The sequence below is a fragment of the Capra hircus genome, chromosome 9 (assembly GCF_001704415.2).
Source record: "Capra hircus breed San Clemente chromosome 9, ASM170441v1, whole genome shotgun sequence".
Taxonomy (NCBI): domain Eukaryota; kingdom Metazoa; phylum Chordata; class Mammalia; order Artiodactyla; family Bovidae; genus Capra; species Capra hircus.
In genome coordinates this window covers 75,748,708-75,774,568 of record NC_030816.1, presented here as the reverse complement: position 1 = coordinate 75,774,568, position 25,861 = coordinate 75,748,708, and the positions used below count along the sequence as shown (strand labels likewise).

General features: G+C 40.4%; 1 protein-coding gene across 3 annotated transcripts in view; it reads left to right on the top strand.

Moving 5' to 3' along the window:
- The window catches only part of RMND1 (required for meiotic nuclear division 1 homolog), a 35,535-nt gene extending 11,799 nt beyond the window's left edge, over nt 1-23,736 (top strand). For 2 of the 3 annotated variants that reach the window (XM_005684919.3, XM_005684920.3), the window contains exons 3-12: nt 780-888; nt 2,762-2,837; nt 5,397-5,436; nt 7,427-7,527; nt 9,437-9,543; nt 10,486-10,550; nt 11,310-11,386; nt 13,730-13,850; nt 21,447-21,563; nt 22,034-23,736. In XM_005684919.3, coding sequence (XP_005684976.2) covers nt 780-888; nt 2,762-2,837; nt 5,397-5,436; nt 7,427-7,527; nt 9,437-9,543; nt 10,486-10,550; nt 11,310-11,386; nt 13,730-13,850; nt 21,447-21,563; nt 22,034-22,075 — 855 coding nt within the window. In that variant the 3' untranslated portion in view covers nt 22,076-23,736. The remainder of the gene's footprint in view (nt 1-779; nt 889-2,761; nt 2,838-5,396; nt 5,437-7,426; nt 7,528-9,436; nt 9,544-10,485; nt 10,551-11,309; nt 11,387-13,729; nt 13,851-21,446; nt 21,564-22,033) is intronic. The other variant, XM_018053362.1, reaches the window with a different exon arrangement.

Genomic DNA, 25,861 nt, shown 5'->3' with positions numbered 1-25,861 from the left:
GTATGTGACAGAAAACATCATAAAAGTTACCCGGACTATGAATTATGGACTCTAATATTTTCTATTTCATTCTGTTTTTTTTAAAGCAGGTTTGGGCCAACTAAATCAACATCAGGACTCACTGATAGCTTGTGACCTACAGATTGACAAAAACACCATGTCCTGGGCCATATGCTTGCCATGTGTGTACTGTATACACACAACATAAATACCTACATGTATACACAAGTGAGACTCCTAGTGCAGAAGCCAAAGCACTCACCTCCAAACCTGTACTCATTCTCAGATTTGGAGAACTTTCAACCAGAGTGAAGTTAACCAGAGCAAAAAATCTGTAATTCCTTTGTAGATACAGACTAATCTCTGTCTGTTCAAGGCTAGTGGCAGATTACCAAATAACCTCAAATAATAATGTTGCTTGGAGAAAGAGCCATGGAGACTCAAGGTTGGACAGACTTTAAATAGCATTTCATCCTGGCGCCCATACAATTCCTTAATCCTCTCTCTCTTGTTCAGTCTATGCTTGAAGCACAAGCGATGGGGTTGATTCCGTTTTCATCTAGGCCATTTCATCTTTTTGACTAGCAAGAGAGAGTTCTTGCATAGGTTGAGCTGAAATCTGCCTCTCTGTGATGTCTTGTTCTCCGTCTTTCTCACATCCCTTGTCCGAATCTTTGAGAAAAGGCTCGCCTGCCAGCTTGCAGCACAGAGTCCTCCCTGTAATGTGACCTGTCAGGCGCCTCTTAGTAACCCATGTCATGCTCCTCTCCCTGGTGCAGGACCTGATGCAATGTACTGCGTTTGCAACTGCAGATGAGTATCATCTTGGAAGGCTCTCTCAAGATCTGACGTCCCATGGATACATCGAAGTGACCAGCTTGCCTCGAGGTACATCTTGAACCAGGGGCCAAGTATGTTAAAATGTATTAGAAAATAATTTTGCTATGATAACTGTCTGAAATATACATTTGTTTAGGTTTCATTTTCAGTTTAAACAACTGTATCATAAAAGGGGTGTTAAATCTCGTTATGCAGATGACAAAGATTAAAATCAGTATGGTTTATTCAGCTTTATTTATAGGATCATTATTTGGGATGATCAAAGGCCATGCCACTTTATTTCTGTCATATTTAAAAGTTATCAGTATTATAGAAGAACCATAAAATTGATAGAAATATTTAAAACTAACAGAATTAGTTAAAAGATAAACACAATGTTTAAAAGGAGAATTAAGCTGAGGGTTGTAGGGTAGTGTGAGGAACACTTCTTGAGAAATACATGAAAAAATAAGTGACTTGGAACACTTTGGAAGATTCATGAATTGACCTCAAAGTAGCAAAAATAGTAGGTGGAAAACCTCGCTGCTACAGAGAAAAATTTTGAAAGTCACTGACCCTGTAAGAAACAGTTGAAATGTCATTGTGCTTTTTGGCCTTGATGATCTGACCAGACTATTTGGTGGCAGAAGGAGATATAATTGACTTAGGAAAACAGCTGTGTCCAGGGCCCCCAAGATGAAAACTTGCCCTGGGGTCTTCTTGGCTGATTGCAGAGGCTGTCAGCAGTGTGGTCGCGTGCATCACAGACGTGGCTTCTCACACCATGCTACTGCCCTGGACCTTGCCTGTTTCATTTGTGGTGGTCTCCACTGTACGTGTGAACCTTGCCCTCCATCCATCGATGTAGTATCAGTACTCAGGGAAGTGTGAGTGCACCAAAGTTTAGGATTTGGTCTCTACCTGAATCCTCCATTCCCTGACCTCTATCAGGAACTCTAATGAGGATCCTAAGTTTAGGCTAAGAAATTATACAGTAATTTGCATATTAATATTAGTATGTTTATTAATTGATAGATTAATGTGTTATTTATAATTTATGGTAGAATTTTTATTTATAATAAATACTACTAAAATAATATACAAAGTAACTATTGGTGAATATTTATATATGTATATGTTTAAAATGTTAAAATATTTTAATAGCTACCGATGACTGCTGTGGTAGTTCTCATGATTGACTTTGAAATTAGATGTTTTAAAATGGCAGGTATCTTTGTCTCTGTGTGTTTTCTATTTTCCACACTTTCTACAATATAATTTAAAATTCAGCAGAATGAGCAGTTTGAGAATATTAAAACTATATTATTAATAAAATTATAGTTAAAGGAAGAGAATGTATTAATTGCTCTTCAACTTTTAAATTATTTATAAAAAGTTTAATTCTTTTTAAATTGAAGTACAGTTGATTTCCAGTGTGTTAATTTCAGCTGTAGAGCAAAGTGATTCCGTTTTATATTCTTTTTCTATTATGGTTTATCTTAGGATATTGGACATAGTTCCCTGTGTTATTTGGTAGGACCTTGTTCTTTATTCCTTCTCTATAGAATAGTTTGCATCTGCTAACCCCAGGCTCCCAATCCATCCCTCCTTCACCCCGCTCCCAAGTTCTTGAACCATAGTCGTACTGCTGAGACTTTAGTAATTATCAACTGGACTAGTGATTACTGAATCAAAACGGGCAAGAATGAGTTTTAAATAGCTCTAATAATAGTGTCACAGGTTGTTGAATATTTTGTTCAAGTAATTTTCTGTGGTCTTCTCATTTTATCATGTTAAATACTTTCAGAAACCTTGGTAGAAAGTGTGACTGTGTTGCAGAGCACTTCATGGCATGTGAAGAAATGATCACCAGCACTTTTTTAAAGGTGACCCTTAAACCTTGTGTCACCTTGTGACATAGCTTTTTGCTCTTTTATCACAGATGCAGCAAACATTCTGGTGATGGGTGTGGAAAATTCTGCAAAAGAAGGTGATCCTGGTACAATATTCTTCTTCAGGTAAGACAGGAGAGCAACCGCAGTGGGAGGTGGGCTGTGTGGCCAGGTAATGTGGTCCTTAAAGATGCAGGTATACCTCGTCTCTTAGCAGTAAATGTGTTCAGGATTTGTGATTAAAATTTATCCTTTGGCTGTTACTTGAATAGGAGAGTTTGTTAGTTTTAGGCATCTGCTGGTAAATCCTCTTATAAAGAATTCCACCCCCCTGCCCCAGGGAAGATATCAGGGATTTTTCATTCCTTGTGTTCTAAGTTAACTTTCAGCACTATGTCATCTTTGTATCATCTGTGCAAGTCATTTATACCATGCATGATTCATGACAGCAAAGGGCGCACTTAACATGTGATCAGAAGAGAGCCTTGGACAAGGCTGAAGTCAGGAACAACTGTTGGAAAAAATGGGGCTCTGCAGGATGCAGGGACTGAGGGAACCGATGGCTTTCCCCACATCTGGCCTGCCTGAGAGCAAGAGGCTGAAGGAGGCTCAGGTTGCGGTCATCAACAGAGGCCCACTCGGGTAACTTGGAGTGTGCTTATCCTTATATATAAATCTGGGGTTTCACCTACTGAGAGCATGTAAGTATGGTATTTCCCGTTCAGCTTCAGGGCCCCTTCTCAGGTATACATGCTACCTGCCCTGCTGTCTTCTCTTCCTTGCCATTTTCTTCCTTTTCTTTCTTCTCCCTCTGAAACTCTTCAGCTTAAGTTTTAGACCACCTTACCTCTCCAGAGACTTTAGCCTGGGACCCTGCCTCACATACGTGCATTCCTTTTCTCTGAAGGTTGTTTTAACACCAGATGCTCTGGAGCGGCTTAGTAGGCATGGTGGCGATGGTAGAAACCATTTGAGATCATCTAATGTTATCCTCACAACACTGGAAGAGGGCCTTTCCCCACCCCACCCCCCACCTTGCAGCCGAAGAAACCAAGGGTCAGAGGGATTGAAGTGAATTACCCACAGTCAAAGGACTGATAGGTGGCAGGACAGAAATACATGGAGCATCCATAAGAATACAGACTTTGGTGAAGTTTCTATGGTCTTAGTTCTTACAATTGCTGATAACTGGCAGCCCTGTCTTTGTGTCTGTGGGTGATTAATAATCAGGTTCAGCATTTAGTCTGAGTAGAATCACATCCCTTTTGACTCAAGTGAGGAATTTGGATTTCTGAGGTCCCCTAGATCAGCACCATCCAGTAGAAATACAATGCAGGCCACAAGTGCAAGCCATATACGTAATGATACATTGTTTAATAGCCACATCTTTAATTTAAAAAAAAAAAGATGAGTTTAATTTTGAATAGCACTAATAAGAGCATCATATATTACCTAAAATTAATTTTACTGGTGCATTTTATATAATCCAGCATATCGAAACTATTTTCATTTCTACATGTAACCAGTCCACAATTGATGAGATTTATATTCTCCTTTTCTTCCTAAGTGTTTTCCACTTACCGCAGCTCTCAGTTTGGACCAGGCCTGTTTCGGGTGCCTGTTAGTTACACGCAGTCACACAGGGCTTGAGCCCCATACTGTGCAGTTCCTGCGACCCCTCGTCTGCCTGGAGGTGCTTCTCTGAGCTAGCGCTCTGGTTGCTTCAATACCTTCTCCAGCCAGCGTCCTGAGACCCTACCCTGGCCTTCTGCCACAGCTCACTCACTGCCTGGTCTCACTGTCTGTCTTACCCCACCACCTGTCTGTCTGTCTGTCTGTCTGTAGGCAGGATAATTTGACAGTAGGTGATTCTGATCACTACACTACCCTGCTTAAAATTCCACAGAATGTGACCAAACTCCTGATCACAGCACGAAGTTCCTTCCAGGGTTGTCTCTCACCAGCTTTGACCCGAGTGCCCCCTACCCGCCCTCAACCACAGCCACTCACACCGCTACCTCTGTATTCTGCGACTTCGCATGCCTGCCTCACACCGTCTCCCAGAGCTGGGGTGTTTCCTCTGCCGTCTCTCCTCCTCTCATTTTCTCGTTCGGCTTTGCTAGTCGTGTACAAACGGTGTCCCTCCAGTGTGCACCCACGTAGATCCCGTGTGACTCATAGAACTCAGATTGCCAAGAATTTGGCCAAGGAGTTCTTTTTATTGGGTTGGCCAAGAAGTTCTTTGGGGTTTTTCCGTAAGATGTTACTGATGTATATGTCTGGCCAAGTCCCTTTGCTGTCCACCTGAAAGTATCCCAGCATTGTTTGTTAATCGGCTATACCCCAATACAAAGTAAAGAATTTAGAATTTTTTAAAAAAATTGAATCAAGTTATGAAACAAACCTAGATACGTGAAATAATGTAGTATTACAATAATAGTTACTCTGCAAACCACTTGAGAAATCCATGAACTTTTGAGGGGTCAAGTTTTTTAATCAAAAGTTCAAAAAATAGCTTTTGTTTATCATATCCATTCAGGGGTCATCATGTCAAATCCATAATAAATCATATTTTTTTTTAGATTGGCATTCTGGGTGCATTCTAGAAGCTACCTAAAGCGTGGCTCTGTGTGTGGCCCTGAAGAATGTATTCCACCTTTAACTAAGTTTATTCTTTTAAATCAGGGAAGGAGCTGCTGTGTTCTGGAATGTGAAAGACCAAACTGTAAGTATAAATAAAGTGCAAAAGTATTGAAACTTAGTTTTCTGAGAATAAATTATTAATTAGCCCTCAATAACCTGAGCCATTGGATGATAAAATGACAGGTAGTCTTCAGTTTTTTTGCTCAGCATTACGTGATGTTGATCCTAACACTGTCATCTTCCAAAATTGTCATTTTGACTACAGGTTGCCTACATTTTCTATTCTCTGGGCACACACTGATATGTGGGGAATCAGAAGAATCCTAGCTACACTGCAGATAGAAGTGTACTTCTCACATGATAGCCTGCAAGTGAGTAGTGTTCACACAGTTAACTGGAAGCTGGCTGCCCTGAGTTTTATTTTAGATCAAGATCAAGTTTTCTAGAACATTTTCACTCACTGGAATTCACTTCTTTAATATCCCAATCAGGATTTGTTTAATACAGCCTTTTCAGGGGCAGTTTGGTAATACACATCAAAACTTTATATTTAACTCAGCAATTTTACATCTAGAAAGTTATCCAAAGAAAATAATCATATTATAGGTGATTATTTACAATTTCAAAAATGAGAAATAACCAAAACACATAATAAGAGAAAGCTTGTTAAGTAGATCTGTAGAATAAAATCTACTGTCCATCGGGTAGAGTCTAGCGCTTAAAAGTCATATGGGGAAAAAAGCCTGTTTCTGAGGATTGCCTGGTGGGCTTCCCTGGTGGCTCAGATGGTAAAGAATCCACCTGAAATGCGGGAGACCTGAGTTCAATCCCTGGGTTGGGAAGAGCCCCTGGAGGAGGGCATGGTAACCCACTCCTGTATTCTTGCCTGGAGAATCCCCATGGACAGAGGAGCCTGGCGGGCTACAGTCCGTGGGGTCTCAAAGAGCTGGACAAGATTGAGCGACTAAGCACAGCACAGCACATGATACAGTTAAATTAAAAGAGCAGGTTACAAACTATAACCGATATAACACCAGAGCTGTACTAAAAGTGTGCTTCATACAATCCCAGCTTTACTAAAAGGAGGTACCCACACGCATAGGGGGTGGGAAGAAAGAGACTGTGGAGTGGTTTCCTGGAGAAAAGGAAGCAGAGACAAGCAATAGACGGAAGAAAAATTAACCCAAATGGGCTATTTGAAGTTGCAAAGATGTAAAAGGCTGACAGTACTCAGTAATTTTTTAAGAATGCTTTCGTAAATCTTTGGATTCTAAAATTGGAAATCCCGCCTGCCACGACTAAAAAGAGAAAGATTCCACATGCTGTAACTGTCGATCCCGTGTGCCTCAGTGAAGAGTGGACATCCTGCGTGCCACAGTTGCAAGTGTGTGTGTCTTTTGATCTAACAAATCCTGAAGAAATATTTCCACAGGCCCTGAAGATACACGCATCAGGCTGGTGCATGTGACACTGTGTTAGTGGAGAGGAGCAAAAAGTCCCCCATGAATGGACATTTAGAATGGTTAAATCAGTTGTGGTTCCTCCGTTCAGGATATAGCATTGAAAATGTATGTACAGTACCGTCCCATTGATATAAAAAGCAAACTAAACATACATATATTTACATGTAGTGGGATGTCTGGAAGGATATGCACCAAGTTTAATTAGGATTACCTTCGGGGATTAGGAATGCAGGAGAATAGAGAGATTATCACTTTCTATAACTCTGTGTTGTTTAAATTTTTACAGGTGTTTTACTTAAACATTTTGTGTGTGTGTGACAGTTTAAAGAAAACAAGCCGTAATGTTGCTGTGGTTTCCTCTGGGCTGTGGGAGAATGGTTGTTTCCGTTTTCCTCTTTAAGGTCCCCTGTGTTTTCCAAATGTAACAACAAATGGATGTATCCTTCCAGTTAGTTTAGCGTCACTGTGAGTTTGCTTTTTGCTTAAAACCTGAAGAACAAAACAAACATCATTAAATGTAATTTTTTTAAAAAAATGTAATTTTTAAAATGTTATAACCATCACTGAGGGGGTCAGGATAATTTCAGGTTAATCTTCCTTTTCTTCTAGATGAAGCAGGTGATGCAGGTTCTAGAAAAACATGAAATTCAGCCCTATGAAATTGCATTGGTTCACTGGGAAAATGAAGAGCTTAACTACACAAAAACAGAGTAAGCACCTTTTTATCAAATTTACAAAACAGGCACTTGAACTACGTAGGGAAGGCAGTAGAGAAGATCAGGTCTTTATGAATTTGGAGACAAATTTTGAGGAAAAAAGGTATTAATACAAACAGAAAGCCAAAGCAATTAATATTAGTGGACAGACAATTTTTTAACTTCTCAGGCTACCCATGAATTAAAACAAGTAGGTAGTATAACCCCAAAATAGTGTTTCCTAAATAGCCGAAATCAGTAAAAAGTAGTGTGCCTTTGTCAGAATGAACCTGTCAAATTATTCTAGTAACTTTTTTTCTTAAGTAAATTCTTTTTGCTTTCTTCCTGTTGATTTTGAGTATTAAAAAGTATTAAGTATAATGAAGGGATGCTCTAAGGGAACCACTCACAGGAATGGAGGTGCCTGTAAGAAGTGGGGGCCTGCTATACCTGCTTAGGTCAAAGGTATGGGGAGACAGCATCCTGGCTGATTTTCCTGTCCCAGCAAGGGCGCAGAAATCAGGAGAGATGTTAGGGTGGAGAGAGCAGGCAGTGGGAACAGGATTAAAAGGTCTTTCTTCTCAAGGAGGTACCTACCTGGTGGAATGTGAGAGTGGGGGGCGGAAAGTCTTGGTGCTGAGAAAGGAAGTGACGCAATCAGAGCTTTAGGGAAATCTGGAAGAGACACCAGCTATAGAAAGAGGAGATGGGCTAAGAGCCAAGTGCCAACTGCCAGCGATGAGCTTTCCTATATCATTTAATCTGACACAGTCGCCGGGATTGTGGCGAACTAGCTTTCGGGTGAGCTTCAGAGACGCCAGGCACCTGACTCATGAGTGAGGACCCAGGCCCACGGTGGGTGCAGAAGAAAGCGATGGTGCGAGCCGGGGACATGACAGATGAGGAGCCCGTAGAATTGTTGCTCATTTTATTCGTGGCCTTGTGGTCACGTTTCCCATCAGTTCCCCTCCCATAGTCTGCCTCCAGACCACACTGTGGCTTACTAGGCATTGTCCCCCACCGACCTGTAGGTGTGCACACACGCACACCCATCTCACAGTCTCTAGAGATTCAAGTCCTTGACTCAGTCCTGGAGCCAGAGATTTGGTTTCGTCAGAAGAGACCATCCTCGCCTCCACCAACGCGGTGGGGGTGTGAGTCCTGCCTGTGACCCAGGTGCCTCTGTCTCACTCTGTGTGGGCCGAGCTCCTTCATAAGCGTCTCAGCAGCCCTGCCGTCTTTGCCGTGTCTTCTGTTTCTCCCCAACCTGAGGCTGTTAGAGCGGATTCTGTCCCCTACCTCCCTCCTCATCCAGCTCCCTTTGCCCATCTCTTCTGGTCTCACATCTCTCGTGAAGGTTTAGCCTACCCCTTTCCTCTTTGCTTATGATGCTTATATCCCCAAATTCCCTTCCTTCCCTACCTCCCCAGTCATTCCAGAATTGTCTACATATACATCTTAATTTTTCATAACTTCCCAGTCTCCCTCTGTATCCCCGCCACATTAGCATCATTTTAGATCATACTGTGTGTAGTTATATATTCAGCATTTCTTCACTTAGCAAACTATTGGAACCATTTTCCCTTTTCTACTAAATATCCTTTCAAAACACGCTTGTTTACTTTTGTGCCGAATTCCTGTAGATGAACCGTTCTCCTTGCACACTCAGTTTCTTTCCTGATTTCTTACTATTAAACATTTGACCATAAAAAGTTTTCTGTACACAGATCTTTCTTTGCATCTTTCATTATTTCCTTAGGATAAATTCCTAGAAGTGGAATTACTTGGATCATAGGGTATGAGAACATTTGTGAGACTCTTGATACAAGTTGCCAAAATGACCTCTCTAGAAAGATTATAAGGTGACTTTTTCAGAAGGAAGTATTTTTCAAGATTTAGAAAATGCTTTTTCTTTTTTCCTTAGGGGGCAGTCAAAACTTCACAGAGGGGAAATCCGGTTAAATTCAGAGCTGGATTTAGACGACGCCATTCTAGAGAAATTTGCTTTCTCAAATGCCCTTTGCCTCTCAGGTAAGTTACTGCTACTTATCAGAGAAGGTATCACGTAGTGTTCATTTCATCCAGGAAGTTAAAGGATTTAGTAGACTTTGTCGTATTTTCAGAGTACTTCAGCAAAGCCTTATAATTCCTTCTTTTTTTATTCCTAAAGAATATATATATAGTATAGAGTATAAAATACAGTATCCATTGCTACAGTTCATTGTATACAGTTAATTAATTGCTACAATAAAGCTCACCTGTCCAAGAATACTTTTATATTATTTTGTTGCTGTTGTTATCATCACTCCCTTTGTTCTCTCTGCTTCTGTCTGAGATTGATGGTCTTAGGCTGTCTCTAATCCAGGCTGAGAAAGCTCAGCCTTGTGTGATTGGGCACAGGCCTCTTTGTAGAAAAGTACACCCTGGTTTTTCACAATAATGGGACAGAGGGTCACAGTGGCTCTCAGTTTTTCCGGATAGATCCATACACCTGTATGAAACTGCGGAAGTTCTCCAAGAAAGGTTCCTGCCACTAGTCTATACCAGGCTGCTCGGATGGCCTGTGCATACCAGCCAGGAGGCTTTGGGACTTCTGAGCTGTACCTGCTGCCCGGAGGAGCGGAAGGGAAGGCTAGGAGAGTCTGGTTCCTGCCCCAGCTACAGAGCCACCCTTCATTCCAGGGCGTAGCTCTTCCTCTGGGCCTCTGAGATGTAGTATGAGAAAATCAGGGATTTTACCCAGAGTAGCTTTGATCTGCCAGCAGAGCTTGGAAACTGACTCACTGTCTTCTAGCTTTTTCTACGTAGTGCCGTCTTCTATAATATAATAAGTAACTGTTCTAAAATGTCAGTTTCATGTTTTATGGACATCTGCTTCTTAAACTATTGTTAAATGGCAGTGAAGGTACTTGCAGTTTTGCATTTTGTAGAAATGTGATGATAAATGTTCCATCGTTAATCTTTTTTCTCTAGTGAAACTTGCTATCTGGGAAGCATCACTGGATAAATTTGTTGAATCTATTCAGTCGATTCCAGAGGTATTATACTAATTTTATGCTTGTTTTTGGAGATTGAGTTCTATTGGGGAAAAATACAAATTTCACACTATAATGATGAATTTAGAAGTACAACAAACTAGTAATGAATGGTAAGAAAGCTACACTGAATTTAAGCAGGAAAAAAAATCCAGTTACATATAAAATGATAAAGTAAGAAACCTTTTAAAATTTAAAATTCAAATTTTGTGTGTTTGTGACTCCATGGACTTGTTGCCCACCAGGCTCCTCAATCTGAGAAATTTTTCAGGCAGGAGTACTGGAGTGGGTAGCCCTTTCCTCCTCCAGAGGATCTTCCCAACCCAGGAATCAAACCTGTGTCTTCTGAATTAGCAGGCAGATTATTCATCACTGAGCCACCTGGGAAGCCAAAATTCAAATTCGCTTTCTCTAGTGGTATAATATTTTTAATGTAACTGAATTGAAAGGAAATAAAATGAAATGTTTCCTGTCAAGGAAATTGTGACCACTTTTCTCGATTAAAGAAACAAATGTTTTGACAAGTTCTGAGAAAAGTAGTAGCATGAAAAATGCATCTATAGTTATATCAGAATTGCAAACTACATATGTTAAAAATCATGCCTGCTGTAATTAACTTTGTTTTTACTATGGAGGAATAGTCATACTTGGGAAAAGAGCCCCTGGTTTTTCAATAAGAGATTAAGAATGTACATCATAGAACATGCTAGTGAGAAGGGACACGTGTGTATGTATGTATCTATTTCTCCCCCTCCCAAATAGGCTTTAAAAGCTGGGAAGAAAGTGAAACTATCTCATGAAGAAGTTATGCAGAAAATGGGTGAACTCTTTGCCCTAAGGTAAAATTTTCTCTGTAAGTGATACATTTCGTATATTTAACAATCAGCAGAAAATATCCCTGTATAGTAAAGAGCAAGCATTTGTACCTTCATGGGAATTGCAGCTGTTTTTATTTCATTTGTTATAAGCGTGAACAACTCTGACCCATTAGAAGCAGCTGGGCTGTGTTAGGACTTTACTGGAAGAAATTGTGCCTGTGCAAGAGAGACCACAATTAATCTACAATAAACCTCCGTTGGAGAGCACAGTAGGTGTTCTCCGGAGGTGGAAAGACACATTCTAGAATTTGAACAATGGGAATTCTCAGTACAAGTCTGTCACTGCATCATAACTCTGAATAGACCTAATTGCTACAGAAAAGTGATGTATCCTCTTTCGCTGACTCTGAGACACCATAAGGTGCCATAGGAACGTGAAAATGCTACCAGGTAGCATATGAGACAATGCTTTTTTACCACAATTTTACTTTTGCGCTTCCTGAAATAGCTCTTTTAGTCTTATTTAGATGTAGATTTATCACATTTTGTGTATTCCCAGGCATACATAAAAAGGAAAACATGAGGGAAGTAAGTTGTCTAAGACAATGACAGCTGAGTCACACTTGCCACCTGTAAGACATCACTTTTAAGGATGCCTCCGTTTTCAGAGATGTTAAAAATGGGAAGAACAGTGTCTTAAAACTGATGAAGTACAATAGTGCATCATTTAAAATTAAGTTAAATTAAAAGGCCTTCAGTTTATTTTATTCTTGTAGTTTTCCCAGGATTTATGGAGTGAAACATCCTGAATCTCGGTGTTTTTCTCACTAGGCAGCATTCTTGGTGCTTCAGCCCTTCCAGGTGTGGGATGAGTGACTGGGGTCTGTTGTCAGTAGTATACCTAAGGGTTGTAGTTCCACGTTTTCCTTAGATATTAAAACTTGGCCTGGCGAGGAGAAGTGGGCCAGCGTTCCATCACCCATGCCTTCCTCATAGCTCAGGGACCCCAACTCAGGACACCAACAAAAATAAAAGCCCTATGTCAGGAGCATCCTGCAGCCCATCTAAAGCCTCGAGCTTGCTAAGAAGTGGGATACAGAGACTTCTCTCTCCTCTGCTCTTAATGATGAGAGCAGAATTCCACATAGTGAATTACTATATCAAAACTCAGAAATTAGGACTAAATATGTTTAGGTTTGTGAATAGTTTCTATAGAGCCTTACTGTTCTTAGCCTAAGTTTTCTTCTTTTTACAATAAGAGTGCTTATGTTATTCAAAGGAATATGGTGAGTCTATAAAGAGATATAGTAGAAATGTGGCAGGTTATATCGGGTGAGAAATTAAATCATAAATTACAGATGTGGTCTAATCCCACTTGTAGACAAACAGCATAAATATTCATATGCCTCTTGATGTGTATACATACTACCAGACATGTAGGTGTGTGTGCACATGTGTGCAAAGAAGCAGATCCTGAAGGACAACAGCAGGGTGTTGGCAGGGCCTAAAGGAATTGAGTTGTGGTGTTAGGGTAAAGGGCCTACCAGGGTTTTCTGAGTTCTTCTCCAGGGTTTTTCTTTTTTATAGTGAAAAACTATTTATGTGTTGCTTCTACAATGTAAATTTTCTTTTAAAAACAAGCTCAGGCTTCATATGTAAAAGGGTAGAAAGAGAGAGAATTTGCTTATCCAGTGTTTGATCCTCGAAGGATACTGAGGAAGCCAGTAGTCATGTGAATACCTATCCACACACACCCATGCGTGCATGTGTAACAAACTTGAATGAAAAAAGAAGCTTCAAAATTTTTTACATTGGGTTTTCTTTTATCTGCTTCATAACTGTCAGTGTAAATATTGAATTAATTTGGTTGCAGATGAAATTTTTTTATTTACATGTTTCTCAGAAGTATTGTAAGAATCAGCATTCAAAACTGTTTTTATAAAATGCCATACAAATAAGAAATTAAACATATTTACAAAACAGAAATAAATTAACAGACATAGAAAACTTGTGGTTACCAGTGGGGATGGGGGAGATAAATTAGGAGTTTAGGATTAACATATGCACACTGCTGTATATAAAATAGGGAAACAACAAGCTCCTACTGTGTAGCATAGGAACTATACTCAATATCTTGTAATAACCTATAATGGAAAAGAACTGAAAGAGAATATATATATATATAGAGAGAGATATGTATCTATGTATGTATAATTGAATCACTGCTGTACACTTAAAACTAACACAATATTGTAAATTAACTACACTCCAATCAATGAATAAATACCTTCAAAAAAGAAAATAGAGACCATGATTTTTTAATTCAAGATACAAATTAAAAGTTATGATTTTCCTTTTTTTAAGACACCGTATAAACTTGAGTTCAGACTTCTTGATCGCTCCTGATTTCTACTGGGACAGAGAAAATCTGGAAGAACTTTATGATAAAACTTGTCGGTTCCTCAGCATTGCTCGTAGAGTTAAGGTATGTATTTTGCACTTCTACTAAGAGAGAAAGACACAGTGTCACCTCTAAGTTGTATGACAGTGTGAAGAGAATTTTTTAATTAAGTAAACATGTCTAACTGCTTTTGAAGAAATGTCTCTTTTGACTTCTGGACAGATCTCTAGATTTCCCACTCTCCTGTGTACAGACAGTTTTCAGCTTTCACGTCAAAGGATATTCTGAATTTTACTCTAGAGGCTCAGTAAGATTGGTGAGAGTCTGGAGGCCTAGTAATCCAGTAGGAGGTTTCTCATCAAGTTTCAAGCAAGAGTTTGTGAGGTCCAGAACTTTACTGGCAACAGCGAGAATAAGAATGAAACTTTTTAAAAAGAATCCTTTAAGACAGATGAAGTGGTCGGTATGGGGAGGCCAGGGAGAGAGAAGAGTAAGGATGACCGGTGTTTGCTGTGGGCAACCGGTAGAAAGATGGCAGACGTAGAAAGGTTGGGGGGGAGGAGGAGCCGCCACATTTGAGATATGTGGAGAGTACAGTAGCAAGAGAACAGCCAGTTAGAACTGTTTCAGGAGCATTTAGAAGCATGGGAGCAAAGTTGAGAGAGGCAGCTGATGGAATGATGGACATGGGTGGAGGTGGTCATGACAGAGGTAAGCCCCCCGGGGGTGGAGAGTAGGAAACACACTGGACGTTGGTATCATGTGTGCACATAGTTCTGCGACGTTTAATCCCATGTGTACATCCAGGTAACCACAAGGTCTGGATACAGGTCTGTCCTGTGACCACAAAGATCTGCCTTGTCTCCTTATAGTAACACCACCATCCCTCGCCCACCATTCCTAACCCTGGGCGGTGACTAATCTATTCCCCAGCTCTGTAATTTTGTCATTTGGGGATTGTTATATAAATAGAACCTTACTGTGTGTCTTCTAAAATGGGCTTTTTTCAATGAGTATAACACCCTTGAGATCCCTCCAAGTCATTGTCTATATCAAGCCCTGCCTTCCTATGAGCTACCTAGACATTTGGAGGGGATTCCATTTTGATTCATCTGTGTCATTTTTTAGTATGTCTCTCTGCATAGATACTTGGTGGTTGCTCTAGGTAATCCATTATGCATACCTTTATCACAATCCCTTCTTTTCGACATTTCGCCAGATTAAATCAAGTAGGGAAACTGTACGACATGTCTATCCCTCTACTGTCCACTTTGAGAACTTCATCAATGTTTCAGTTTTTGCTTTGACCACCAGCATAATTCAGAAGACTCAAGAGGAGAAGGAAATTCTCTCATATTTACCCATGTTTTGTTCTTTCCTTTGTTCTTTTTTTTTTTCTTCAGTGAGTTCTAAGATTTCTTTTTCTATTGTTTGCTCTCTATTCCAAGAACATTCTTTAGCCATTCTTTCAGGGTAAGTCTGCGAAAGCATGGTCTCTTCAGTTTTGCTTCATCTCAGAATATCTAGACTTCCCCTTCATTCCTGGAGGAGCTTTTTTCCCTAGGTGAAGGATTCCAAGTGACAATTCTTTTCTTTCAACACCTAAAAATTCCTGTCCCACTTTCTTCTGGCCTTCATGGTTTCAGAAATCTGCTCTATCTCTGGTAATCTCAAATCTTTAGTTATACGCCAATGAGTCTTTGAGGCGCTCTTCTCTTTTTTCCTAATCTTTTCAACAAATGGTGCTAGAACAATTGGATAGCCATGTTAAAAAAAAAAAAAAATGAGCCCTAGTCTTGTCTTTATACCATTTCTAAATGAATTAGAGACCTTTAAATATAAAAGGTAAAATTATAAAAGCTCAGGAAGAAAATATAGGGAAAAAGGCCTCATGACCTTCGGGAAGGCAAAGGTTTGTTAGCACACACACACAAAAAAAAATCATGAACCTTACAAAAAGAATTTGATAAGTTAAACTTCATCAAAACTAAAACTACTGGTCTTTGAAAGACACTCTTTAGAATATGAAGGGCAGAGGCTTCCCTGGTGGGCCAGTGGCTAAGACTCCATGCTGCCCATGCGGGGGTCTGGGTTGGATCCCTGGTCAAGGAACTTGATTCCACTTGCTACAACTAAGAGTTTGCACGCTGCAGCTGAAAGTCCCTCTTGCCTCAATGAAGACTGATAATCCCGCATGCCCCAGCTAAGTCCAGGTACAGCCAAATAAATAAATATTTTTTAATTAAAAAATAAATATAAAAAGGCAGATCACAGATATATTGAGAATATTTCCTCCCACAAGTTGGAAGGAAATATTCTCAACATATAACCTGACAAAAGACTGGTCTGGAATTCTTTCCGCTCAAAAAGACAACTCGGGTTTTCAAATGGGCAAAAAGATTTGAACTGACATCTCAAAATATGTGAACGGTCAAGTGAAAGTGAGAAGATGCTCAGTGTTATTGTCTGTCAGGGAAGTGCAAACTAAACGTCCAGTGCGCTGTCACTAGACACACATTAGGATGACTACAATTAAAAGGACTGACAATCCCACGTGTCAGGAGGGATGTGGAGCAAATGGAGGTTTCATACGTGACTTGAGAGAATATACATTGGTACAACCGCTTTCCAGAACAGCCCGGCAGTTCCTTAGAAATTTAATTGTGTTACTGTATGATCCAACGATTCGATCCTGAGTATTTACTCACGAGAAATGAAAATATATGTGCTCACATTGATTTGTACCTGCATCTTCATAGCAGCTTTAGTCATAAAAGCCAAAAACTGAAAACAGTGAAACGGCCACTAATAGGTGAATGAATAAAGCAACTGTGGGGTAGCGATACAATGGAATACCACTCAGCAGTAAAAAACAGTTACCGATCCATGCAATAGCATGGATGAATATCAGGATCATTATGCTGCGTGAGAAGAATCTAGACACAGCAGAATACATGCTACTATATAGGAAATTCTAAAAAGACCAACTTGTAGTTACAGAAAATAGACCAGTGGTTCCCTGGAGCCATAGATTTCAAAGGGGCACAGGGATTTGGGGTGATGGCAATGTCACTTCAGTACTTCCATGGTTGTATATCTGTCAGAAGTCTTCAAACTGTATATTCTTAGAATGGAGACAGGGGCACTTTATTGTATGTAAATTATGCCTCAAGGAAAATTTGGAAATAAAGCCTCTTTTGAGAATTCTTTAATGACATTAAACAAAAGCATCAACCTTGCTGAGCAGCAGTACTTACTGGGGACGAATTTGAAAGTGCTCAAGAGTTACGGCTCTTAGATGTCTCCCCTTATCCTCTTGGAATGAAGATGTTTGGTGGAACCCTGACTGTTGGGATGAAGTGTACAGATTATTGCCACCAAGCAATGTAGACCTTTCCTGATAACCAGCCTGTAGTGCTGAGTTGGGTTAGTAACAGTTGCTGAGCAATAACTAAGATAAAGCAGCTGCATGGCAAATGTGAACTCAGACATCCTACTCCCAGCCCTTCATTCTGTTTCCTTCCTCACATCGTGGCATCCTTTGATATTGATGCCTGCAGTGTCCTTCGCATGCCCCTCGTGGACAGGAGTACAGGAAAAGAGCCTAGGATCACGGTCACTAACAATGAAGGTGGTTCGAGCAGGAAGCATCCTGCGTGTGTGGCCCAGAGGAGCAGCAGAAAGACAGGAATGTCTTTTAGGAACTTGGGATGAACACTACATTCAACGTGAAAGTCACAGCTGAAGATGAGAAATGTCAACACAGGATCAATCATGCACGTAGATGTGCAGTGACGAAATCAACTAGCTGGAAGATCACAGAGCCAAGCAGGAAGGGGAACCCTGGAGAAAGTGCCACTGCGTCTTCACCAAGCAGCCGGAATGGATATCCTAAGAGGGCACATGGGGCTCACCAGGGACGGTGCTCCTCCAAGTGGCTAGGCTTCCTCCATGCCCAGTGTAGGAAAGTCAACCCTGCAGCCCAGGAGCAGGTGGGCAGGGTCCCCTCAGTCCCACTACTGGAAGAGTCCTGGAACATGTCCATTCTGTGGTATTTTTAAGAAAAAATTTACGTGAGCTCTCTGCAGCTATAATGCTGATTTCTGAATCCTTAACCAAGTACCCAGGAGAATGTATGCATTACACTTAATCAGTGCTGTAAATAAGTGGAAAATAATTTGGGTAGTGTCCTGAAGGATAAAAATAAAAGTATGTTTAAATTTGGCACCACCTGCCTCTCTGCTTCTGCAGTACTTTGTTCCCATTCCTTGGGGGCTTCCCTGGTGGCTCAGATGGTAAAGAATCTGCCTGCAATGAGGGAGACCCAGGTTCGATCCCTGGGTCGGGAAGATCCCCTGGAGAAGGGAATGGCAACCCACTCCAGTGTTATTGCCTGGAGAATCCCATGGACAGAGGAGCCTGGAGGGCTACAGTCTTTGGGGTTGCAGAGTCAGATACGACTGAGCGACTAACACTTTCTTAGGGGCAGCAGTTCATGCACCATGTTGTACTGATCTAGTGAAGTGTACAGGTTTGGTTCCTGGTAAGAACCCCCTTCCCACCTTCCCAGTGTTGTTTCTTAAGGCAGGGAGAGAGCACATCTTAGTGCGTCTGCCTCTTCTTACAAGGTTGTTAATTTCAGTTCAGTTCAGTCGCTCAGTCGTCTCCGACTCTTTGCGACCCCATGAATCACAGCACACCAGGCCTCCCTGTATATCACCATCTCCCGGAGTTCACTCAGACTCACATCCATCGAGTCAGTGATGCCATCCAGCCATCTCATCCTCTGTCGTCCCCTTCTCCTCCTGCCCTCAATCCTCCCAGCATCAGTCTTTTCCAGTGAGTCAACTCTTCGCATGAGGTGGCCAAACTACTGGAGTTTCAGCTTCAGCATCATTACTTCCAAAGAAATCCCAGGGCTGATCTCCTTCAGAATGGACTGGGTGGATCTCCTTGCAGTCCAAGGGACTCTCAAGAGTCTTCTCCAACACCACAGCTCAAAAGCATCCATTCTTCGGCACTCAGCTTTCTTCACAGTCCAACTCTCACACCCATACATGACCACTGGAAAAACCATAGCCTTGACTAGACGGACCTTTGTTGGCAAAGTTAAACTCCATCTAAACTTAATCACTACCCCCAAAGACCTCATCTCTGGATACCATCACACTGGAGGTTAGCTAGGCTTTCAGCATGAATTTGAGGGGACAAACCATTCCACCCATATTACCAGCGGTCCCTGGAAGTCCACTTTTTCTTTAGAAGCTAAAGGACTTCCCTAGAGGTCCGGTGGTTAAGACTGAGTTTCCTTTGCAGGGGGCACAGATTTGATTCCTGGTCAGGAAGCTAAGATCCTACATGTTGCAGGGCAAGTAAGCCCACATGATACAGCAACTGAGCCCGTGTTCTGCCACCAAGAGAAGGCTATGCACACGCTGAAACTGAAGCAAGTCTGAGCACTGCCACAAAGACCCAGTGTGGTCAAAATGAAGAGTTAATGCTACTTTTAAAAAAAATGTAGTTTGAGAAATGCTAAATTTAAGATGCAAGAAGGAAACCGATAAGATGGTGTTTTATAGACAGAAATTCGGGCAGAGCAGTTTAAAAGGGAAGCATTGTGTTTACAAATAGGTTTTGAAATGTTTGCCAAAATTTTGGTGATATCTTTAATAAAGATGTTTTGTCTCCAGCATCCAAAGAAATAACAGTAAAGCAAGAAATTTGGGCAGAGGAGAAATTGGGATTAACCATTTATATTTGGGACTTATCAAAAGTTTTTCTTAAATCAGTCTTTCTTAAAATGTGGGATACATACACTTGTATAAGAGATGAACTTAGGTAACATATGGACCCTGAAATATGTAAGCATGAAAGCAAGTAACACTTGTGTTCCATGTTGAAAAGAAACGCTCTAGTTTGGCTATCATGCCTCTTGACTGGCCCTCTGATGTGTAAGCTCACACTTTCCCAAGCATCAGGCTCCACTTTATGCAGCCAACACCATTTCACATCATGCAGATTTTCCATTTTTTGGCAATGATACTTTCCTTCTGAAATAAACAGAATTTCTAAGTCTTTGACTTGAATGCATTTGGCTCATGTGTACCACAGAAGCAGTGATGGTGGGATGGAAACACCCAAGTCCAGGAGACATCTCCACGGACTATCTGGGCACAATCAGAGAGAGTGAAGAGCTGGAAGACAGGAGGGACAAGATCAGGACTCTGGGAACTGTCATCCACACTCAAGGGGAGGTCCAAGAAGTCTCAGAATACGATGTCGGAGGCAGAATTTGGTCCCTAGAGAAGAGCCAAAAGGAAGCTTGTTTCCAGGTGTTGTCAAACACTTGAGTTAATTGAGGTCTTGTAATCTTACCAAGAAAGGGTGTTAAAGTTACTCATGAGACATCTGGAAGTTTCAGGGGAGTTGAGGTAATATCTACAACTTCTAAGGGCTAAATTGGGTGCTGAGGAAGTGGAAGAAGAAAATGTCTTTAGTCAGAGTTGAAGGAAAATAGAAGAGGGTTGGGTCAGCATTTTGAAAAGAGAAGCAAGCCTAAGGCTGAGCATATTTATAGACCAAGATCAGGCAGCCAGTAGCAATAGGAAGAGGAAGGAGGCAGCACTGTTCTAAACATGTATACAAAGTGGCCACTGCAGGGTGCCCATGGAGTCTGGAGGAGTGGGCAAACACGTGTTACCAGTATGGCTCCAGGTGTTCACTGTCACAGTGCTGTCCCGTCCTCCTCTTTGTGACCCCATGGACTGAAGCTCACCAGGCCTCTCTTTCCATGGAATTTTGCAGGCAAGAATACTGGAGTGGATTGCCATTTCCTGCTCTGGGGTTCGCTCTCACAGTTTAATGTTCTGTGCAAAATCGTGGTAAATATGGTACACTAGCACATGTCAATCAACCCAGACAGGCATCTGTGATTTGCCTCGAATTTCCATCGAACATACCTGCATTCTTGGCATACATACCTCAGAAATTATCAAGGGGGATCCAAAAACTAGTTTTAAAAATTTGTCTTCCAGACTCTGTAATTTCCAAAGGAAAGTGAGATACAGAGATTAAGGAAGTATACCTTGTCAGTGGCCACATTCAAGTCTTTAATACAAGAGTCTGTTTCCTGTGACCCTCAAATAGCTTGTAGGATATCAGAAGGCAAACCTAGAGCGTCTGCACTTAAGCGTTAAGAGCAGTGCCATCTAGCGGCAATGGGTAGCAGGTCAAGTTTTGTGTTCGGGAATTTTTGACAGTGGGACTTAAGAACAGTTTTAATATTGTATATGGTAATCATTGTTTTTGCCATCTTCAGGCCATACTAAAAGAATCGTATTTCAAGTTTTCTTTTAACTGCTTAAAATTTACCAAGGGCAATGATGAAAAACTAGGACTCAAAAAACTTTTATATCTTCCATCAAAATCTTAACGAATATAAGAGCTTTGGTATGCCAGCTATTTTTTGCAGTCACATCTGTGCATTACAAAATGTCCCGGTGGATTCACAGAAAGGAGACAGGTAGCTCTGGCAGTTTGCCTTTGGAGAGAGCCAAGGAGCAAGAATTGAAGGGCTCACCGCATACCTATTTGAAACTGGAAATTTGAAGCAGGCAACTGTTATCTTCAGTGAGTTCATTTAAATACACAGGGTACTTTCTTGGATTTTTACTGCTGTAGGTCATGAATGAAAAGCTTCAGCACTGCATGGAGCTAACAGATCTGATGCGGAATCACCTGACGGAGAAGAGGACACTCCGCCTGGAGTGGATGATTGTCATCCTTATTACTATAGAGGTAAGTTAAAACTTTTATGAAAGCAACTGAACAGAAGATAACAGCAGGAAAGAACTTGACTTTGTCCTAAATACTTGTCTGTTTGCAAATGAGGCAAGTTACAAGTGACTGTGGTAATATTTTGAAAATGCATTAAAGTATGATTTTTGGACAAGTTCCACATTTTATCTGGCTGTGCTGCGTGGCTTGTGGGATCTTAGTTCCCTGACCAGGGACTGAAAACGGGCCACAGCAGTGAAAGTGCCAAATTGTAACCACTGGATTGCCAGGAAATTCCCTCATTCCAAGAGATGGCATTTAGAGAGTTCTCACTATAAATGTGTAACATACAGCCCAGCAGCAAGCGCTTGGGCCTCAGATGTGCAATAACAAAGTTGTTCTTATTCCAGGAGCATTTTTCATGAATCACAATCAGAAAAGTCATCTTAGGTTTGTGCCAGTGATTTGTCATACTTCTTTTTATTTGTAAGGTGCTGTTTGAACTGGGACGAGTATTTTTTCTGATTAAGTGATGACCAAAGGAAAAGTATGGTTGCAAGAGACACTCGAGTTCTGCAATCAAACATTAAGTATCATCTGCTGAGATGCCTTTTAATAGGTATTTTTTCTTAAATCAAGGAATTGTTACAATGATCTTTTTCAGTTTCTAGTATTGCTGCTTGAATAAAAACTATGAAGAACCCAGCATCTGGGTCTATAACACTGATAATTTGAAAGGATGTTCATGTTATGTATTTTAAAGAACTTTGGATAATCTTGGTATCTGGGAAATTTGGGCATTGCTCCTAACCTACCCCCAGGGAGTCCCAATCTTGGCCCTAAGAAAACATAACAAAAACTCCAGTTCTGAAATACAGAAGACAGGCTTTAATGGCAGAAATTAACTTTGCATCCTGTTTTTATGTGGCATAATGAGTCTGCTCACTGGCACTTTCATTAATCCGTACTTTCCATCCTTTCACTACCAACTTAGTCAAAATATCCCTCCCACAGAGGAACTTTTTCTCACACACGTTAGGGGAATTTAAAATACCAGGTACAAAGATTTTAATACTTACATGCTATCGAACTGATAAAGTCCTTTTTATCTTCAGCTTATTTTTATGCATGTTCCCCCTGCCCTACTACCCTCTCCATCACATGAATGGTTTTTTTGTTATATACATATCCAGAGTATTAATGTTCTAAATTGGGACACCGTCACTTTACAGCTTAACTGCTACACAGTATGCAACCAAGATTTATTTGCTGGAATAGTGCAGAGTTGCCTATCCTGGTGTGTCTCAGGGCACTGCAGGTATCAGTCTTGAGTACCACCAGGTGCCTATGCCAGGGGTACCCAAGGACTTTCCAAGCAACACGTGGGCATAGATAGCTCAAGAACTGCTTTCTAGATCAAGTTCCACACATAAGTACGTTCATAAAAATGTTCCGCCTATGCTCACACCTCTAAGTTTATCGAGCCTGCTCTCCATTTTGCCATCTCACAATGTACAGAAGGCATCTCACCCATCTTCATTTTAGTTTGATCCACTGTATTTTAAAACCTTTAAGTATATTTAACCTGCATTTAAGGACTTCCCTAGTGGCTCAGCAGTAAAGAACCCACCTGCAATGCAGGAGACGTGGGTTTAATCCTGGGTCAGGAAAGATCCCGGAAGTAAGGAGATGGCAACCCACTCCAGTATTCTTGCCTGGAAAATGCCATGGACAGAGGAGCCTGGTGGGCTACAGTCCATGGTGTTGCAGGAGTGTGGACAGGACTTAAGTGATTAAACCATCATCATAAACCTGCATTTAAAAATTCTTTAGAAAGCCAAACAAGGTATTTTTGAAAAAACATTGATTGGGTTATCTCTATACTCCTTGTTTCAATCGAAATACAAAATACTAAAATGGTTTGTTTCAAATGTTAAGTCTTATAAGAGATTCATTTCCATGTAACCATAGAGACAGACAGATACTAGGAGGAAGAGAGAGAATGTAGAAACTGTTTATGCTTGCCCTATGTCATTTTTTAAAATAAACTCATGATTTCACTGAAAAAAAAAAAAAGCCAAACAAGGACAATTTGAAATACTGGTCAACAGAACTTTCTTTAATGGAAACCATGTTATCCATCCCTCCATCCCCCGTTAAGAGGACACTTTCAATAAAAACTTTCCCTTAAGTATCCATGTGTACAATTTGTTTGGGTCAACTGTTAAATTTTAGTTAACAACAAAGAGCACTAACATTTAGTGCATGTGGCCATGGCAAATTAAAATTTAACACTTCAATTTATACATAGATATGTTACAATAAACAAGATAACAAAATCTTCAAACACAAAAATTTATTAGGGTAACGTTTTTTGGGGGGAAATATAACAAATACAGTCTTTCAAGAAAAAGGAACATCATTTACTTCCGATTAAATGGATCATGATGGACATCATTATGCTATTACATTCCACTAAAACATTCTAAAGATGTTATAATCTATTTATATTACTTTATTATATGACTTATAATAGTATTTTTATAATATTAATGTCAGAAATCATATCTTTTCAAGTATTTAAATTTATGATAAAAAGTTTCAACCTAAGTTATTAGGAAAGTTTTTAAATTATTTTAGGTTTAATACAAGCAAAATAGTTTTTGAAGATCACAGCTTCTCTCAGAACAAAATGTCCATGAGATTATACTAGAATATTGAGAGCCTAAAAAATATTGATAATATTCATCAGTGGCTCCAGAAGCACTCCTCAAAAACGGCACCAAATTTCTGTCACAAAAGCACAGTGGTTAAGACTCACCTGGGTTTGAACTGAATCCTCATGCCACACCACCTAGTAGCAGTGTCATGCTGGGTGATTCACAGTGCCTGTCTGGGCCTCTTTCCTCACCTGTAAAATGGGTCTAACAGTAGCACCACCTCCTAGGGCTGCTGTGAGGGTTAACGGAGTTTTAACAGATGTCAAGCTATGAGTTGACTGTTAGTACATCTGGGTAAAAACCCACAAGACTCTGAGATTAAATGAAGACTGACTCAAAGCGCCAGCAGCCCCCTTGGAACCCTTGGTTAAGGAACATGTCTGAAACTTAGAAGGGTATGCTCCATCCACATGGAGTGGTTCATTTAAATATAAAGCAGCATTTCCACTGTTTAAAATAAACTGTCTCTTCAATGCAAGCCCAAAAAGACCTTTTAAACTCTACACATCTTACATATACCAGGCGGTATTATTTCTAAACTTTTGACAAAAATTAACCATATTCATTTATTTTTAATTGTTGTCTACCCCTTAAGAGCAGTTTTCCCAAATAGGGTCCTCAGGCTTTCACAGTGAGTGATTCCTATGTTCCACAATCAGAACCAGGTTGCTGCTGGGAAATTTTTTTTTTTTTTTTTTTTTGACAACTCCAAGGAAGAAATCCTTAGGCTCACTCAACTCAGAGCCACTAAGTTAGAACCTAGTTATTAATTTCTACTCAGGTTTATAGATTTTAAGTAACCGAATCTCAGAAGACTTGATTCTTTCTCCAATCCACCCCATTTTCTCATGCTATCTCCTGCCTTTAGTGTGTGTGTGAGAGAGATGTGGGCTGGGAGAAGGTGGTTAAAGATGAGAAACAGAGGAAGGTTTTACGAATACTTCCAATCCAAATCTGTTTTTACTGTTTGACTCCCTCCATTGCCTCTGAATTGCCATTTTTTAAGGAATAGATAAGGTCACTATTCCAAATTCCCTTTCCTCAGCGGAGCTTTCCTCTCAGAGGCTTAACAAAACAGAACTTTTCAAAGGCCACATTTTTACTCCTTTTGCACAATTTGAAAGAAACATTTCCTTAAAACAGATTTAAACATTTCCTTAAAAACAAAATGTTTCAACATCCCCTTGTAACAACAGGCTGGAAAGCATGCATGCAAGACTGTAAAGCTTACAAAGATGGTTATTCTTTCACAAATTCACTTATTTGAAAGATATGATGTGCAACTCTGGATTCCCACATACAGTGCTAAACGTTAAGGGCCCTACTTCCATTTCCATGAAGGCAGCAGGTAACAACTAAGCAATCTGCTTAACCTATGAAGAAATCTATACAGGAGATGGTATGAAAAGCTAAGAAAGGGGACCACAATAGCTACGTCAACTGAAGAACTTCAAATTTTACTTCGGATTTAGACCTCACTATGTGAATTGAAAAACTCCAAACAGAAGACTGTGGGTTAAGTATAAAATCTGACTTTTAATTTAGCTTCTGTACATGAGACTTGCAAATCTGCTTGTCATCAGTTTTTTAAAACACCGC